Source organism: Crocodylus siamensis, chromosome 2, assembly GCF_052110815.1.
Source record: "Crocodylus siamensis isolate JL-2025a chromosome 2, ASM5211081v1, whole genome shotgun sequence".
Classification (NCBI taxonomy): domain Eukaryota; kingdom Metazoa; phylum Chordata; order Crocodylia; family Crocodylidae; genus Crocodylus; species Crocodylus siamensis.
The window spans coordinates 236,828,095-236,846,582 of record NC_143396.1 but is presented as its reverse complement, the minus strand read 5'-3'; the positions used below and the strand labels follow the sequence as shown (position 1 = coordinate 236,846,582).

At 40.6% G+C, this 18,488-nt stretch overlaps 1 protein-coding gene across 4 annotated transcripts in view; it reads right to left on the bottom strand.

The window, feature by feature from the left end:
- FMN1 (formin 1) overlaps window positions 1-18,488 on the bottom strand; it is a 251,494-nt gene that overhangs the window by 130,260 nt on the left and 102,746 nt on the right. For all 4 annotated transcript variants that reach the window (XM_090033495.1, XM_090033496.1, XM_090033492.1 and 1 more), the window contains one exon: window positions 16,638-16,788. In XM_090033495.1, the coding sequence (XP_089889621.1) occupies window positions 16,638-16,788 (151 nt within the window). The remainder of the gene's footprint in view (window positions 1-16,637; window positions 16,789-18,488) is intronic.

Here is an 18,488-nt window from a genome sequence, read left to right as displayed (position 1 = left end):
TAAATCTCTGTAAACCCAGAAGGAGTGGAGGACTTTCATCATGTTTTGAATGTTAGATTATGCGTGCTGAAGTGTTAAATTTAAACCCAGCATCTCTTTTCTTGGTGGATGGGAGTTGGGCGAGTTGACTATAGCATATTAAAATGCAGAAAAAATAAAGATTCACGAATATATTAATCTCAATGTGCAGACAAATTCAGAACTACAGTAATGAAAGATAAATCTTCACTATTTTGGAGGTTTAGCTCAGCTGTTAGGAGAGAGACTAATCTTGGATCTCAAACAAAACTCCCCATACATTTTGGCTTTTTTGTGGTTTGGATTTGTTCCATCAGAGAGGAACAAGAGGAACATGTCACAAAATTCAATCCAGAAATTAACTTCCACAAAATTCAAGCATCTTCCTCTTGTTGCTGACATACTTGTAGAAACCCTTCTTATTATCCTTCATGTACCTTGCTAGCTGCAACTCCAGTTGTGCTTTGGCCTTCCTAATTTCATCCCTGCATGCCGGAGCAATTCTCTTATACTCCTCCCTAGTCATTCTCCAAGTTTCCACTTCTTGTAAACTGCTTTTTGTGTTTTATCTCATTGAAGAGTTCCCTGCTAAGCCAAGCTGGTCTTTTGCCATACTAGGTAGTTTTCCTGTGGATCAGGATGGTTCATTCTTGTACCCTCAGTAAGGTTTCTTAAAGTTCAACCAGCTCTCCTGGATTCCTTTCCCCCTCAGAATGCCCTCCCAGGGATCCTGCCCATCAGTTTTCTCAGTGAGTTGAAGTCTGCTTTTATGAAGTCTATACTTTGCTGCTCTCCTTCCTTCCTTTCTCCCTTTCCTCAGGATCCTGAACTCAGCCATCTCATGGTCGCTGCTGCTCAAGGTGCCATCTACTTCTACATTCCCCACCAATTTTTCCCTGTTTGTTCCCAGGTCAAAAAGATCATGGTCCCTACTTGGCCACTCGAACACTTGCAGTAGGAAGTTGCCCCTAATACTCTACAAAAACTTCCTGAATTAATTGCGCAGTGTTGTATTATTCTCCCTGCAGATCCGCTTCAGGGTCACTGAAGTTCCCAGTGAGAACCAGGGCCCGTGACTGGGAAACTTCCACTAGCTGTTTGAAGAAAACCTTATATACCTCATGTTCCTGGTCTGGGGGTCACCCACCATGATGTCACCTGTGTTGCTTTGCCCTCCGACCTTAACCCAGAGACTTTCAACAGACTCTACCTCCAGTTTCATACTTGTTTCCCAGGCTCTGTGCATTCAAGTACAGACACCCGAGATAACCAGCCAACTGCCCTACTTTCTCAGGAAGAATGAGAAGACATCCCCTGTTGCTACCTCCTGCTTGTGCTTTCTCGGCTTACCTGGCTACCTGCTTCCCCACTTAACTATTACTAGTAATAATGCTTAGCTCTTACATAACACTTTTCACTGGCATATCTCAAAGCCTGTTAAAAAGGAGGTCTGTATTCTTAAACCCGTTTTACATATGCATCATCAAACCCTGATTTCCTTTAATCTGTATTTCAATAAAACTTGTGAGAGTAAATGTGTAACAGGTTCACAGTATAAAAGTACATTTTGAGAAATTCTGTAAGAAGTTCAATTTTAATCTTACCAGTTCACCCAGAAGTACCAAAGGGATTCAAATGTAAAATGAAAACAGTCACATTTTCCCAAAACTCAAAGAACAAATGAGTTTTGTTCCTCCAACAATACTTTTTAGTAGCCTTGGCAATGAAGATAACAGTAGAGCTGTTTATTCCCATGCTCTGAAGTGTCTTCTGGTTTCGTTCTGGGTCATTTAATAGTATAGTCACTCGGCCAATCAAAAATATAAAACTGGAGGTGCCATGGCACCATGGGATGCTTTGATATCCCATGGGAGCTGTGGGGAGCCACACAATGTTAGCACTGTTAGATGTGCAATCACGATTCATAAGATAAACCCAGAGTTTTCAAATATGAATCCACAGTGTTGAAAATATTCTGACCTGTTGTGGTCTTCTTGAGTTCTTTGCAACAGACTAATTGCTCTATTAATTTCCTGTAGTCAATACAGAGTAAAAACTTAAAAGCTGACATTTTCCGAAGGGTGCCTTAAGCCTATCAAGAAGTGCCTTGAGTCTAAAAAGGTTGAGAACCACTGGGCTACTAACAATTTTGTCTGACTAAATATACAGTTAATTATTATTTATCAAGTACCAAACATGTGCTTGACACTTCACAAACAAATAAGAATATATTGTGCCTCCAACGAGGGAATTAAAATGATTCTGCAGTAAAGGCTCACTACACTATTTAATGAAAGCTTGTTATGCTATGTATAACATATTTTATGCCAACAGTGCAAATAAAACATATCCTGAAAGTCTTCCCAGCCTATATTTATGATACTGTATGTTAGCTATTAAAAAAAGAATACAACGTTAATTTATTTTAAATGTTTTCTTGGAACAAGCCAGAATTCATGTTCTGAATTTCCCCAGCGCACAGACACAATGACTTGGCTACAAATTACTGTATATGAATACTTTGCATGCATCCCCTCCTTTAAAATGTGACTGTTCTAGGGTAAATGTTAGGGAGTGCCTAGTTTATCATGGTGCTTTCTGAAGCTGTATACGAGTTTGCTGAACTTGGCAGCACATTAACTTCTAACAGGGATAATTATAGGCTCGAGTAGTATGCAATTTGTATAGCATTTACTGACCTCCAAGTTGACCCTGTTCAGGGGCAAATTCATAGGTTGTCATAAACCCCATTAGACATGCCTAGTTTGAGGCAAAACTTTTCCAGACTATACCTCATACAGACAATATGATATTTGAAACCAGTGCATTAGGGTACTTCAGAAAATTGTTGATATGCTCTCCAGATATGATCAAATTAACTCACATTGCTAAGCTAGTTTTCCCCCCTTGTAATTTCAGTAAAAAAAATTAATGCTACATAATTTAAATGTAAATAGAGGTTCAAATTGTTTTAAAAACCCCACAGAAAAAATACACATGGTCACAATTACCACAGACGAGACTAGACTCAGACTACCTGAAATAGCTCCAGCCAAACCAAATCTCTGACTGAAGACTTATATTTTATTCATTAGATATCAAAGAATGGCACCAAGAAGACAGCAGAATAGCTTATGTACAATGTTAAAGTATGCTAAAATCCCTGTTGTAATGCTATATGTTTACATTAGAAATGTTGTCATCATACTTTGGAACCAGTGAGGAACAAGAGAATTCTGCAACTCCCCAGCATATAATCAATATTAAAAATAGGAAATATTTAATTTTCCTTTCATTATTGCTGACTCGGGGGATGTTTGTGATGAGGGACTGTAAGTATGTACAAAAGGTAGAAGGAGAACATATTCCTACTCCAGGCCATGAAAAAGTACAGAGTAATTAAATAGGAGTTTGCAAAGACAATCCTGTTACATTTGTTCTGTGTTTGTAAAAGATAACCTGGCACCAATCCCTTCTCAGCAATTTGGGTCTTGCCTGTGGCTGACAGTGACAGGTAAGCTTCTTATATCTTAGCTGACGCCAGTTGATGCTGTTGTGCCAGCTGGCAAAGTTGACTGAGTATTGGACATGGCAGCCAGCTGTCTGTCTCTCCTTTAGAGAACGAACACATCACTGAAATGGACACAGTGTCTTCTGGCCCAATGACAAGAATGTGACTGTTGCTGTTGCTTCATTCCTTATATCTCTTGGTCCATGATATAATTTGTCCTAAGTGGCGCCTACTGGCTGGCCATTTTGTAATGCTATTTGGTTGGTTTATTTGAGGCAAACAAGTGTTCTTTTTATGTTGGTTTGCTTTTTATCATCTAATTTAGAAGTGAAGATATACTGAAGCTTTAATATATTCATATTAATTATTGTCATTACCATTAAAAGGTGTTACTCTAATGAAGCCAAAAATATATCCTGGGTGTATATATATAAATTTTAAGTATTCTATCTAACTGTTATGCCTCCATTTTATCCAGGGCACTACTGCACAGAATTAGTTTATTTTAGTGAGTAAAGACTAAATCCTTCCCAACTTTGTGGTGCAAGGTCTTTTCTTATTCAAATCCATACACTAATATTTTGGCCTGTAAATCACTTTCAGCCATTACTTTGTTTTTGCAGTGAACAACATCTACCTATCAGGAGTTTACTAAAACTCTATTCAGATCCATATCTAAGTATGTCCCCAGTACATTCTTTTGTCACACACCCTATTATATCCTGGATTAAGAAGACCATCTATTATCCCTTCTACCTCCACTCCAAGCAGGGCAATATTTAACCCCCACATTTGAACATTTTTTATGATACTCATAAGTACTATGATAAGTGAAAGAGGCATTTCACTTCAATACTAAAAGATGAAAGAAGTTCAATTTAAATGAACAAGCAAATGGCTTCTCCCCAAAATAACAGAGCGGAGAAGAAATGAAGACACATTTATGTCAATATTTGTTTTGCTATCGAGTTCATAAAAGTATGAATATAAACATTACCTAGCTAGCCAAAGGTATATTCTATAGCTTACATGAGATCATATTTATAACTTAGGGGTAGACGAGGGAATGTTGTGTACACTCTTCTCAGCAATATACAATACAATGCACAAAGAATAATGACAAAGTAAAAGCACCTAGGAAGAGCATGCATGAGAATTTCATTCCATCTGCTCAGCTTTGAACACTGTTTATTGCCTCTGTGCAGAGGTGAAGGCAAATCTTGTGTTTCAAAACCTGTGAAATTGCCATTCTGCAATATCTGCCTTTCTTGCGGAAACACAAAATGCATTAATTATAGTTTCTCATTTACCAGATAGACAAAAAAACTTGCTGACAGATATATCCCTTTTACTTAAAAAATGCTCTTCATTCAAAATATTGACACTCATGTTAAATGAGAACACATGCTAATAATTACTTGAAGCCAGTTAGAGATAATAGACAACAGAAAAGCCATTATCTTTAATGTCTTTCTGTGTCTTTGATATGATAATCATTGCACTAAAGGGCCAAAAAATGATTGATGGACTTTCATTTAGATCATACACCTGACACAAATTACTTGACATTTACCCCACCGCCCAGCTTTTTTTTTAAGATGAAGAAGCAGTGGCATCAGGTACTTCCAACTATACTGTTCCTTGAACAAGCATGAAAAATACTAACTTCTATTAGGATGGCTACTTTCCTGAAAACATTTTAAAAATATGGTGAAAAAAATACCACTTCAAAAGACATCCCACTTTAGCATGCTCAAGAGGTAAAACTATACACATTTTATACATTAAAGTATGTATCTTTTCTAAAATATTTTTCTCAAGTTGACATAACATTGCAATTTAATGCCTGTGGAGACAGTACTTTTTATTGTCATATTTCTACCTCCCTTTCAGCTAGACACCTTTGACTTTTCCAGTTGAAACACATCTCGGGTGCAAATACTGGTTCTACACTGCACACAAGGAAAGGGTAGCTTTAAAACAGTACACTTGTGTCTGTGAGATTACAAATTCTGTGTGGCTTAGGTATGTTGCGGGTAAGCTTAAGGCTGTGTGAAACAGACCCTATTTGATTCAGATCTGGCCTGAATCAGGGACAGTGATTCAATCTGTTGATTCGGATCACTGTCCCTGATTCGATTCAGCTGAATCTGAAGATTCGATGCTGATTCAGTGAATCAGAGATTCAAACACAGGCACAGCTTTAAAACTGTTTTTCTACATACCTTGAGGTAGCAGCACAGCTTGTGATTGCTGTGGTGCTGGGGTGCATGGAGCGTTCCACAGGAGCAGAGGGGGCTCTCCAGCGTGCTTGGCAGCGAACTTGGAAATGGACTGGAAGTACTTCCGGTCAACTTCCCACTCTGCTGGGGAGTGCGCTGGGGGCCCCCCCATGCTTCCCTGGTTCGGCGCTCGGCTGCCCCAGGTGACCCTCCTCAGACCCAAGAGGCACCAGTTGCCGAGCCGGGATTGCATGGGGGGACACCCCAGTGCACTCCCCAGTGGACCCAGAAGTGGACTGGAAGTACGTCTGGTCCACAGCTGAGTGTGCTGGGAGCCCCCCCTGCTTCTGTGGGATGCTGCATCTGCCCCAGCACCGCAGCATTCAGAGCCCCTGCTACCTAGAGGTACGTAGAAAAGTCACTAAAGTGGTATCTACATTTGAAGCACTGAATCTGTCCGAATTTCTCTGAATCTATTCGGAAGGTTCTGAATCAATTTGGAGAGATTAAAGGGTCCTCTGATTCCATTTGGATTTGGAGATTCGGCCACTGAATCAGGCCAAATGTCTGCTGAATCAAATCAGGGACTGAAGCTTCACACAGCCCCAGTAAGCACAAAAACAAGAGACAATGCAATTTGGTATGAGAGAAGAACTAGTATCCTTAGTCTATAATTAGGGACCTACCCAAAATTGAGAAGGCACCTTGTTGTTTTCACAGGCATATCACGGGGCCATCTGTAATTTTCATGGGCTTATTGTCACAGGGATCTCCCATGCCTCTAATTGGCTGAGAGGCCTCAGCAGACCTGCCCCTCATCACCTGTTGGTTGAGGGGGTTGCCCATCCGACTCATAGACATATAATTTCATCCTGATTTATGTAATGAATAATACTTAACACATTTTCAAATACATTTCATAGATTTCATAGACATTAGGGCTGGAAGGGACCTCGGGAGATCATCGAGTCCAGCCCCCTGCCCAAAGGGAAGGAAGTCAGCTGGGGTCATAGGATCCCAGCAAGATAAGCATCCAATTTACTCTTGAAGGTGTTCAATGTAGGTGCTTGAACCACCTCTGATGGCAGGCTGTTCCAGACCTTGGGGGCTCGGACAGTAAAGAAATTCTTCCTTATGTCCAGCCTGAAATGGTCTTGCAGGAGTTTGTGACCGTTCGACCTCGTCATCCCTTGGGGCGCTCTGGTGAACAAACGTTCCCCCAGATCCTGGTGGTCACCCCTGATAAACTTATAGGTGGCCATCAGATCAACCCTGAGCCTACGCTTTTCCAGGCTAAAGAGTCCCATGGCTCTCAGCCTGTCATCGTAAGATCTGTTTTCCTGACCTCTGATCATGTGCGTGGCTCTCCTCTGGACTCTCTCAAGCTTCTCCACAGCCTTTTTGAATTGTGGAGCCTAAAACTGGACTCAGTACTCCAGCTGCGGCCTCACCAAGGCCGAGTACAAGGGGAGAATGATGTCCCGGGATTTGCTCGAGAAGCATCTATGGATGCAAGCCAGCATTTTGGTTGCTTTACTAGCCACAGCATTGCATTGCAGGCTCATGTTCATCTTGTGGTCAATGATGACCCCCAAGTCTCTTTCTTCTGTAGTGCTATCCAACGTACCACTGCCGAGCCTATAAGGATGCTGCAGGTTTTTCCTCCCAAGGTGGAGAACCTTGCATTTGTCAGTGTTAAACACCATCAGGTTCTCATTCGCCCATTTGCTGAGCTTGTCCAGGTCAGCCTGGATCACCCGCCTATCTTCTGGTGTGGATGCTTTGCCCCAAAGTTTGGTGTCATCGGCGAACTTGGCCAGTCCACTCCTGACTCCAATGTCCACATCATTAATGAAGATGTTGAACAGGATGGGTCCCAGGACAGAGCCTTGAGGGACCCCACTGGTCACAGGGCACCACGATGAGTGACTGCTATCAATCACAACCCTCTGGGTCCGACCACGGAGCCAGTTTCTCAGCCAGCGGATCGTGGTGGAGCCAAGGCCACAACTGGCCAGTTTGGCCAAGAGGTGATCATGGGATACCAGATCAAAGGCTTTTTTGAAGTCAAGATATATGACATCAATCTCTTCTCCGTTGTCCAGGTGATAGGTCACCTGGTCATAGAAGGAAATGAGATTGGTCAAACAAGACCTACCCGCAACAAACCCGTGCTGGCTATCCCTTAGAATGTTAGCCTGGGCCAGTCCCTCAAGGATGGCCTCCTTAATAAACTTTTCTAAGGTCTTCCCCAGGATATAGACAATGAGACAACACTTTAATGCATCTTCAGTTCCCAAGCTTTCCAACTCCTTTTTTTTTTTTGATAGTAAAAATGGGCCAAAGATGGATTGAATGGTTATTTTTGGGCCAAATTGGATACCTGGTCATTTTTTAGGATGAAGAATGATCAAAAGCGGGGTCCTGCAGGAACTTGTGATAGGCCCAGTTTTGTTCAGTATTTTCACAATGGAAATGGGAGTAATGTAGTGAAATCTCAAGCTTTGCAGGTGATATTAAATTATTCCAGGTAGTCAAAGACCAAGCTGACCAATAGGAGCTGAAGAAATATCTCATCAAGATAAGTGAGTGGACAAGAGATATCAAACCACTTTGTTTAGTCTTGTTTTAATAAAGATACTATACTTTTTCAATGAGGGATCCTCTCTATTCACTAGTGTTCTAATCTTGATTGGAATCTCTAGCCATGACTATAATTTGCATAAGTAACAATCATCTAGCTCATTGGGAACCAAACTTTTCTGGCAGACACAAATTAGCTCTGGGTCCTCCCTGTGTCACTCTGATCCCCTTCCTTTGCCCAATATGCTGCTCTGCTTTTTGTTTACAACTTTGTACTCCCTGCCCTCCCTACTTTGTACGCCTTCTGCTTTGTGCTTCCTGCCTTAGAGGGCTCCTATGTTGTCTGTCCCCTATCTAATCTGATGTGTGCCACATACAGAGGCTGTCCATGCTACTTGTGGCACTTGTGCCATAGGTTGGCTATCCCTGTTTTAGTTCACTTCATGTCAGTGAATATGCTATGACTTCCACTGTATAACAACATGAATTTAATTTGGACAATATGACTTACAACTGAAAGATGAGTGAGAATACAGTGGTTATGGAATCTGTTTATGTCTTTGAAGCATAGTAAAAAGTTGGAATGAAATAATATCAGGTGTTCCTTAAAAGGAAAAAAAAAAGATGTTGGTGTTTCTGGCCAGAACCAGCTGCTGAACTGCAGGAAAGGCAGAAGACATTAGGCATATTCAACTTGGGGATGAGGTGCATGCTAGCAGCAAAAATACCTGAAGGGCAGCCATAAAAGAGAGGGAAAACACTTTTTCTTCTTGCACAGAGAAGAATGCAGACCAATGGCTTGAAGGTGCAAAGCAGGTTTAGATTGCACAAAGTGGGTTAAACAGTGAGGTGGTAGAAGAGACTGCCTAGGGATTCTGTGGAATCTCCATCATTGGAGGTGTTTAAGAAGAGGTTGGACAAGCATTGGTCAAGGATAATCTAGGGGTAGCTATATGTATGCTGTACTATAGGTATTTTCCATGCTTCTGGGCTTCATTGGCTGCCACATGGGACTGGGAATTAATGATTTTCCCTTCCTCTTACTATATGCACAGGGGGAGGAGTACGTTCACCTTCCTTAAAAGCACTGGGTGTTGGCTATAGCCAAAGCTGGGGATTTTGACTGGGATGTGCCAAGTAACTAAATACATCTACATGTACCTGAATTACTAAAAAAAGCTATTTGCAAATCCTAAAAGAATTCCCTTTTAAATATTTTGTTCATATATTTTTGTATATTTTTTTATATATATTTTTGTCCACAGAGCTCTTTAATTAAACCTACAATTCAGATTTTTTTTCAACTTTTACTTAACTGACAGAGTAATTTTGTATTTAAAGTACTCCTCTAAGCATTTCAAACAAAATGGCATTCTTCTACAATCTACAGTTCTACGCTGAATACATATTGTTCTGAACAGATTTTATTTTTTGTGAGGACATTAAAAAAAAAGAATTGGGTAAGTAAGGATTCATATTTAAAAGTAACATATATTTTAGATTAACCAAGTCAGCCTGTATAGTAAAGAATCAGAACATATCTTTCTTGAAGGATGTAAGGTTGATTTTTGTCAGAATGTCAGATGTCATGCAGTATTAATGTATTCTTAATACTCGTACCAGCTGAATGTGCACTGAGAAAAAGATAAATGTTTAATTACATAAATACAATTATTTATAAAAAAGGAAACTAAGAAAAGTAAAGGGGTTGGAAGAGGGGAAAGGAGAGAAAATTAAAAAGGCAGAGCTGACAGTTCTATATGGCTCTACAATAAGCTTTTCATTATCATCAACTGCACACTGCATACCATATTGCAGCTAAAGTGAAATACCTCCCCAATGAACTGCATGGAGCCCACCACGATTGATCCATTGGAGCTAGCTAGCAGACATCTGGGATTTCAGAGAGACAAAGGAAAACACAAGAATGTAGAAGGGGACGAAACTGTCTGTATATTTTTTTAAGTGCTACTGTGATCTGGTAACTAGTTATTCATCAGAGACCAATGGATCCTTATCTAAGAAAAAGCTTCAATCCTACACCTTCACTTAAGGCCTAAATCTGGTTTATTTTACATTTTAATAATATAACTGACAAAACATTTAGTATGGCTGATGAAGCATTTTGGAAACTACATGTGCAAAAACAAATATGTCTTTCTAAAATTTATATACTAGTCCCAACACAAGATACTGGGCAAATTGCAGTACAAGGCTTGAGACTAGAACCCAGAGGCTCTGCCTTGCAAGGGCAGCTGCCAGCTTTTTGATCCACAGACCTTCTATCACATGCTTTAGTCCTCCTGTCTCCACATAACTCTCTCTCTTGGCTGCCCAGGAAGGCAGTTTCAAATGGAGCACAGGAAAGGGAGTCTGTGCCATGTGGAAATTCCAGTACTGTGCTAGAAAGTTAGAAGTAGATACAAATGTTCCCTGGCATAGAACCTGGGTGTCCAGCTTCCTGAATAAGTAGCCTCACCACTTAGCTCTTGGGGATGAAACATGGGAGGGCTCCTCTCCTTCTGCAGAGTTTAAAACCCCTAAGTTATGGGTTTCTATCTACCTGCATTATTGTGACTTAGACACAGATATATTTCCACAATACACATGCACAGGTAGCGACATATGTGCCCAGCAAGCACATATTGTACTGAGTAAGCTCAGTCTGCATGTACCATGTACATATATAAACATAATTATATGTCCACACAGATGGCGTAAAAGAATTATTACCTATATGTAAGTGCCATTTACTTGGCTAAAAATATGCTATTTAGATGCATGAAGGGAAACATAAGTCAACCCTGAGTATAGGTCATTTTTTGTTAGCAGAAGCATAGCGTGGAAAAATGTGCTCTAAGCACCTATTTCTTACCCTTCCTCTCCTCCTTGCTGCCTAACTTCTAACTTGCAGGCTCAGGAATACTGTGAAATAGAGAGGTGGGACATGCAAGGCATTCTGGGAATTTTGGTTCTCTCAGATTGGCAGTGGAATTTGCTGCTGCTTGGGGGTGGGAAACTTTCACCCCATCTTTTTGCCCTATGTGAAAAGGGCAAAAAAATCCAGAGGAGCCAGGTCTCCCTTCAGCTGTAGCAAATGTAACTGCTGTTCTATGAAATGATTCTCCAAACACCTGATTTTCTATGACATACATTGTCTGCACTAGCAATGTGTCATACAGCCAGGCAGCGAGGGTTACAGCTGGCAGCTTTCCCCTTCCCCTGACCCTGATGACCCTCCCCTTAGGCAGTGGCTGGGGCATGTATCCTGCTTCCCGTCCCCACATTATGCCACTGATGGTTAGACTATAAGACCTGATCTTCTGGCAAAGTAAACACTGGGCACATCTACACATGCGATTAATGCAACTGAATAAATGCCAGTGCAATTTGAGCAGGAGTAAACTAATTCTGATGTCATTATTTACATCTGTGTTAAAGTGCAGTAATGTACTCCACCATCAGTTAGTACCTGTGTCTGACAGGACTATCCAACAGTGCTATAAACTAGTCTACATTGACTCAATTGCTGAGCTTGTGTAGACAGTAACACTTTAGTGTGCAGTAAATTAGCCTACTGAACAGCAAACCACATGTGTAGACATGCCCAGTATGTAGTAGGGCCAGGTAAAGGCGTACTGATTCTATTATACACAATGAATTACTGTAACCAAAATTTCTTATATTATCTAAATGGCTAGAGATAGGATTTAGACCAACCTTTATGATCTTTAAAATGTTTATTCTTCAAAACCCAAGAAGCACACTGTATAAACTGATAACAAATATAATAGCGAATCCTGTGGGAATCAGAATGCTAAGCTGCCTGAAACTTCTATAACAGTGGCATGGTTGTCATAAGAGGCATCGGCACCTTCTGTATGTGGCACATGGCAGATTGGGGACGTAACAGGCAGCACAACAGCAGATAGGTCTGGAAGCACAAACCAAGGGTATTTTTACATATGCAGTTGTATAAGTGGCAAAATGTGTGTCAGCACTGAGAAAATGGCAGCGATGTGCTTTTGAACTACAACATTTTGGAGGTGCTTTAGTTCAAAAGTGCACCGCCATTATTTTCTGTGTGCCGACATGCATTTTACCACTTATACAACAGCATGCAGTGCAGTGTAGTTCACTTCAGCTTATGTGTAGACCAGACTCAATTAATTGAGTCTGCTCCAAAGTAGCAGATCTCTGGTGTTTTGTTGGAAAAAAAAATGAGTATAAATGCCCCAAAGCAGCAAACTGTGCAGGGAGCACAGGGAAGGAACCAGAAAGCAAAAGCAGCAGATCAAGTAGGGAGCTCCAAGTTGGAACAGAAAACAAAGTAGCAGTTTGGGAGGGAAGGGGATATGGGCAGTACTTGGGGAGGATGCAAGACTGATTTGTGGCATGTCTGCCAAAAAAGTTGATCCCCAGTGTTCTACAGAAATATATACAGCTACACAGAAAGCTGTAGTGTTTTAGTGTGACAGGGTGCATCTGCATGTGTGCTTTACTGAGGAATTGACTAATTAGCTCAGTGGTAAAGTGTCACTGGGTATGTCTACACTGTCATTAATGCACCTTAGATACTGTGTGTGCAGTACCTTGAGTCACTGTGCAGTAACAGTGGCATGGTTATGTAGTGATGTTTACTCGGGCTGTGCAAAGGTTTGGTTACTGATTTGATTTGGACGAGGTTTGGCCCAATTCAGCTGCTGAATCTCTGAATCTGAATTGAATCGAGAGACCCATTAATCTCTCCAAATTGATTTGGAGAGATTCAGTCATAGACATGATTTTATATGTTTTTTCTACAGATCTCAAGGTACTAGGAACAGCTTACGAATGCTGAGATGGTGGGGTGGATGGAGTGTCCCACAAGAGTTTGGGGGTGGTCCTCTGCGTGCTCGGTGGTGGACCCAGATGTGGACCAGAAGTACTTCCGGTCCACTTCTGGGTCCATTGCAGAACACGTGGGGGACCCTCCCACCCCTGGCTTGGTGACTGGTGCCTTCTGGGGCTGGGAAGGGGCACCCAGGGTCCCCCTGTGGCTGATCGCTGGGCTGGGGGGGGTTCCCCATATGCTTGGCAGCAGATCTGGAAGTGGACCAGAAGTACTTTCGGGTTCACTTCTGGGTCTGCCGCTGAGCACTTGGGGGGTCCTCTGTGCTTCTATGGGATGCTTGATCCATCCCACCACCTCAGCATTCACAAGCCATGCCTGGCACCTCAAGATACATAGAAAAAAAATATAAAGCTGTGTCTATGGCCGAACCACCGATTCTCCAAATCAGAATCGAATCTTCAGCAGGGTCTGACAATAAGGGAGAGTGGGGGGAGTGGGGGGGAGTGGGAAGGAGAGGGGTTGCAGGTGGAAGATGTTGGGACACAGAAAGCAAGAGGGCCACCTGACCATCACAGATTTATTGCCTTTGCTGTAGCAGTGGGAGGGGAACAAAATCAAGGGAAACTCCACTAATTAAATTCTATACCTGGACAATTATAATAAATTCATAAATTTTCGGTGTATAAGATCTAATTATTGGGGGAAGGGCATCTTATATTCAAGGAGATCTTATATTCAAGTAAATAAGGTAAATTTATCCATGCTGGTGTCAGTCAAATGTCATTAGCTTAATTTGAAAGGCAATAACAGCTCTTGCCTATGAAATTACATTTATTGGCATGGTCAATGCAGTAGCTATCAAGACTATTTTGTGAATTTTATAGTTAATGCCACGATTTCCAGGATTTAGGCTATCTAAGCCAGAAATCCTCCATGACTATTACCAATGTAAATGATGGCAAACCACAATCTGTGACTCCTGACGTACATCCCTTATCTGTTTCCTCAGGTGAGTTGTTTTTTGTTTTCTATCAATTTTTCATGGCATCTCTATTTTTAAGTTGTATTTCACTAATCACAGTAATTATTTTTCTGTGCAAATACATTCTATACCGAAGAGCAACTGAAATAGAATTGAGACACTGATATGAATAAGGGCATAAATAGTATGAAAGAAATACGTAGAATTCCCACAAAAAGATGTTACTTCTCATTCAAATTGTATATATGTATTCCCATCAGAAGAGAAGTGATAGACAAGAAAAATTTCTGTAATGGAAAACTGAATTAGCAATAACAAATCAGTACATGCAGAAGAACATGAAAAGAACTGAAAAGAACATGAAGGAAGGGAAGAGGAATATGTATTTATTTCTCTGAACATGTTACTAACTTTCTCTTCCTTATTCTAGCATCTCTTACAGATAGGTATGTTACACTCATGATTTGGTTAGGAAATATAAAAAAAGGAAAAATTGTTCACATAATTTCTGCGTGAAGCTTGCATTTTTAATGTAAAAATGTTTTTAAAATCTAGGTTGTCCTACTAGATATTAAAATACCTTGTTACAGATCAAATGAATGACATGGAGACTGAACTTCTTCCTTTTATCTTCAACCATGCAAAAACAACTTTAGAAAGTGGGAATGAGAAATGTGCATTACCAAACTAATAGGATTTACTTATAAAATGTGGTCTTCTTTACATATAAAATGAGTACTCTCTATTAAGAATTAAGTGGAATTTTGTATTTTACAACGTTAATTATTTTTAAGGCAAACAGCAATTTATGATCAAGAATGCTTTAAAAGACCAGGAGAGTGTTTTTCTATTTATGCACAATATAGTCAGAGGTGGGATGTCTGGCTACAGATTATATCCCAGGTGCCCTCTTGTGGTTTCAGATTTGTAAACTCAACTGTTCTTACATATCTAATATATATTCATGTATTGTTCTGAGGCTAGTAAGACACCAAAACAATGTTAGTCTTTCCACAAAGTAATACTCTGTTTTTACTCTAAACTCCTAATATTATTCAATTGTTTTTCTTTCTTTTTTTTCAATAATGATAAGGATTCAAGATAATAAGGTAGCTCTAACCATCCGTGGAAGAATCTCATGCTATTTCTCTCCCACTGATCTCTGGCCTCATAGTCATGCCAGTTCAGAGTGGGAAGAGGTGGGATTCCTCCTTACTAACACAGCAAAAGCAGTTCTAACAAATTGTTATGCTGGATTTAGTTATGCTGGCAAAACTGCTCTTATCAGTTTTGCTCATTGAGGACAGTTTAACAGTATAGCTACAAACGGCACCTCCATCCATTAATATAATCCCATATCAGTGAAGCAGGCCTGATGTAGACCTGGTATGAACTGCTGCCACTACTGTACTGGGTCCTGCAGAATAAACAGAGGTTTGATGACTGTTTCTTGTAAAATCCCTTGTCCAGCTCAAAAAGCTGCTGAACTGATGATATATACATGTCAAATCCTAATATGATGCTTCAAAACATGTTGCTGTGACCCAGAGTGAAAAAAGCTACCCAGCATACCTAGTCATGGCCTAAAAGTTGTATTTATAGAAAGCAATGACAGGGAGTCACTAACAGATCACTTGCTGATGGCTTCTATTTTCTAAAAAAAGGTTGGGTTATCTTAGAAGTAACTGGAAATGAGGCACCCTAGGTGCCTTCATTAAGAGCTACTACTAATAATGACCAGAGTGAAAAAGGTGATTATCTTAGGGACCAGAGCAACAAATAGAACTGAAACCTCCAGTCAGCAACAAAAACTGCCAGCAGGAAGGGAGTAGGAGCTTCCAGAGTGACTGAAATGGCCAGTCTGGGAAAAACACCCCAGAGGGGACATAAGAAAAGAACCAGGTAAGAGGACCAAATGGCAGAATAGCACAAAGATGAGAGAAAGAAGAACAGGAGAGCAAGATAAATTACAGAGCACAATCAGATAGTGTGATTAATTTTCCTCAAAGAGGTCATCAAGTCCAGCAAGGAAAAGATTAGATTTTCAACAAAAATATTATTTGCAAATATTTTCAAATGAAAATATCTCTCCAGTTTGAGCCTGCACTTACCATATGGTATTAGTATGCTATTCTACACTGTTGTCTGATGTTGAACATTCTCATTTCATGCTTCACTTTTTTTACAATTTTCAATGTGCTCTTGTTGAACTTTTTTATTTTAAATATGTAAAAAGATGTTAGGGGCAGGAATGTAGGAGTTCACTTCTAAAACAACATCTGTGTTGTAAATTAGTTTGATAATCCATTTAATAAACAAACTAGACAAATTCATCTAGTAACAATTTTGGTTTTAGTGTAATTGTTTGATAACAGTTTTACCAAATAGTAAATAAATCAGTGTTTTTATAAAAGATAAAAAGAGAGACAGAGAAATGAAGATACTTACACACAGGCAATTAAAAGAATGCAATTTAAAAAATAATACCTTTTTGGCTTTGTTTTTCTTTTCATAAGATTCTGATAATGGTTTTCTCTTTTCCTGAGCAGTGTCTTTGGAGAATAAATATTCAAATTCACTAGTATCAAGTATGTCAGGTTCTTCTAATGAGTCCCATAAAGTTGGTGTAGAAGTTTTGCTAAAAAACATAAGGGTAAAATTACAATTTCATCAAATTATAACATCAAATATTTACAAACAGGGCACATCTTCACGTCGCCCTATAGTGATGCAGCAACATCCTACGTCATCATACAGTGGGCTAGGATGATGTAGCAATCATGTGTGTCTACACACAATTACCAGCTACATAGTGGCATGCTGCTATGGTGACATAGTGGTGAAATCTAACTGTGCGCTTTGTGCCTGTGCTGCGCTGTGCTTTAGTACTTCCAAAAGGCAAGTACTAAAGCACAGCATTGTAGCAATGTCACTGTATGGTGAAGTGCAGATGTGCCCACAGTACATTCTCTTCAAAAGATTATAAAATGAGAACAATTAGAGAATACAGCTAGCAGATAAACAGCTTTCCCCCTCTCATTTGTTAAGCTGTGTAATATGTCAAAATACTTTACAGAACGCTGCACTGAATAGGAGAGGCAACCTAATGACAGGTGATGTGGAAAAAACTGAAGTATTCAATGCTTTTTTTAACCTCAGTCTTTATAGGCAAGGCCAGCTCCCAGACTACTGAACCTGTCAGCACAGTTTGAGGAGATGAGCAGCCAACAGGAGTGAAAGAACAGGTTAGGGACTATTTAGAAAAGCTGGACATATACAAGTCAATGGGGCCAGACATGATGTGCCCAAGGATACCGAGGGAGTTAGCTGCTGGTTATTATCTTTGAAAACTCATGGCAATTGGGAGAGGTCCTGGACAATTGGAAAGGGGCAAATATAGTGCCCATCTTTAAGAAAGGGAAGAAGGGGGATCTGGGGAACTGCACACTGACTGGGCAGCCTCATCTCAGTCCCTAGAAAAATCATGCAGCCGGTCCTCAAGGAAGCCATTTCTAGGTAATTGGAGGAGAAAAAGGTGATTAAGAAGAGTTAGCATGGATTCATCAAGGGCAAGTCGTGCCTAACCAACCTCATTACCTTCTATGACATGATGACTGACTCTGTGGATAAGGTGAGAGCAGTGGATGTGGATGTGCTGTATCTTGACTTTAGCAAGGATTTTAACATGGTCTCCCATACCATTCTTACAAGCAAGCTAAGGAAGTATGTTTTGGATGAATGGACTGTAAGGTGGACAAAAAAAACTGGCTGGGTCATCAGACTCATTGGCTTGATGTCCAGTTGGCAGCTAGTATCAAGTGGAGTGCACCTCAGGGGTCAGTCCCGAGGCAGGTTTTGTTCAATATCTTCATCAATGTTCTGGAAGATGGAATGGAGTGCACCCTCAGGAAGTTTGTGGATGGCACCAAGATGGGGGGATTAGTAGATACACTGGGGGGTAGGTCTAGGATCTAGAGAGACCTGAACAAATTGGATAATTGGACCAAAAGAAATCTCATGAAATTCCATAAGGGGAAGTGCAAAGCCTGCACTTAGGATGGAAGAATCCCATGCACCACTACCGGCTGGCGACTGACTGGCTAAGCAGCAGCTCTGCATAAAAGGACCGGGGGGTTACAGAGGACAATATGCTGACTATGAGTCAACAGTGTGCTCTTGCTGCAAAGAAGGCTAACAGCCTACTGGGCAGCATTAGTAGGAAAGAGAAAGTGATTCTTCCCCTCTATTCAGCGTTGGCAAGGCCAGATCAGGAGTACTGTGTCCAGTTTTGGACCCCCGCTACAGAAAGGATGTGGACAAATTGGAAAGAGCTCAGTG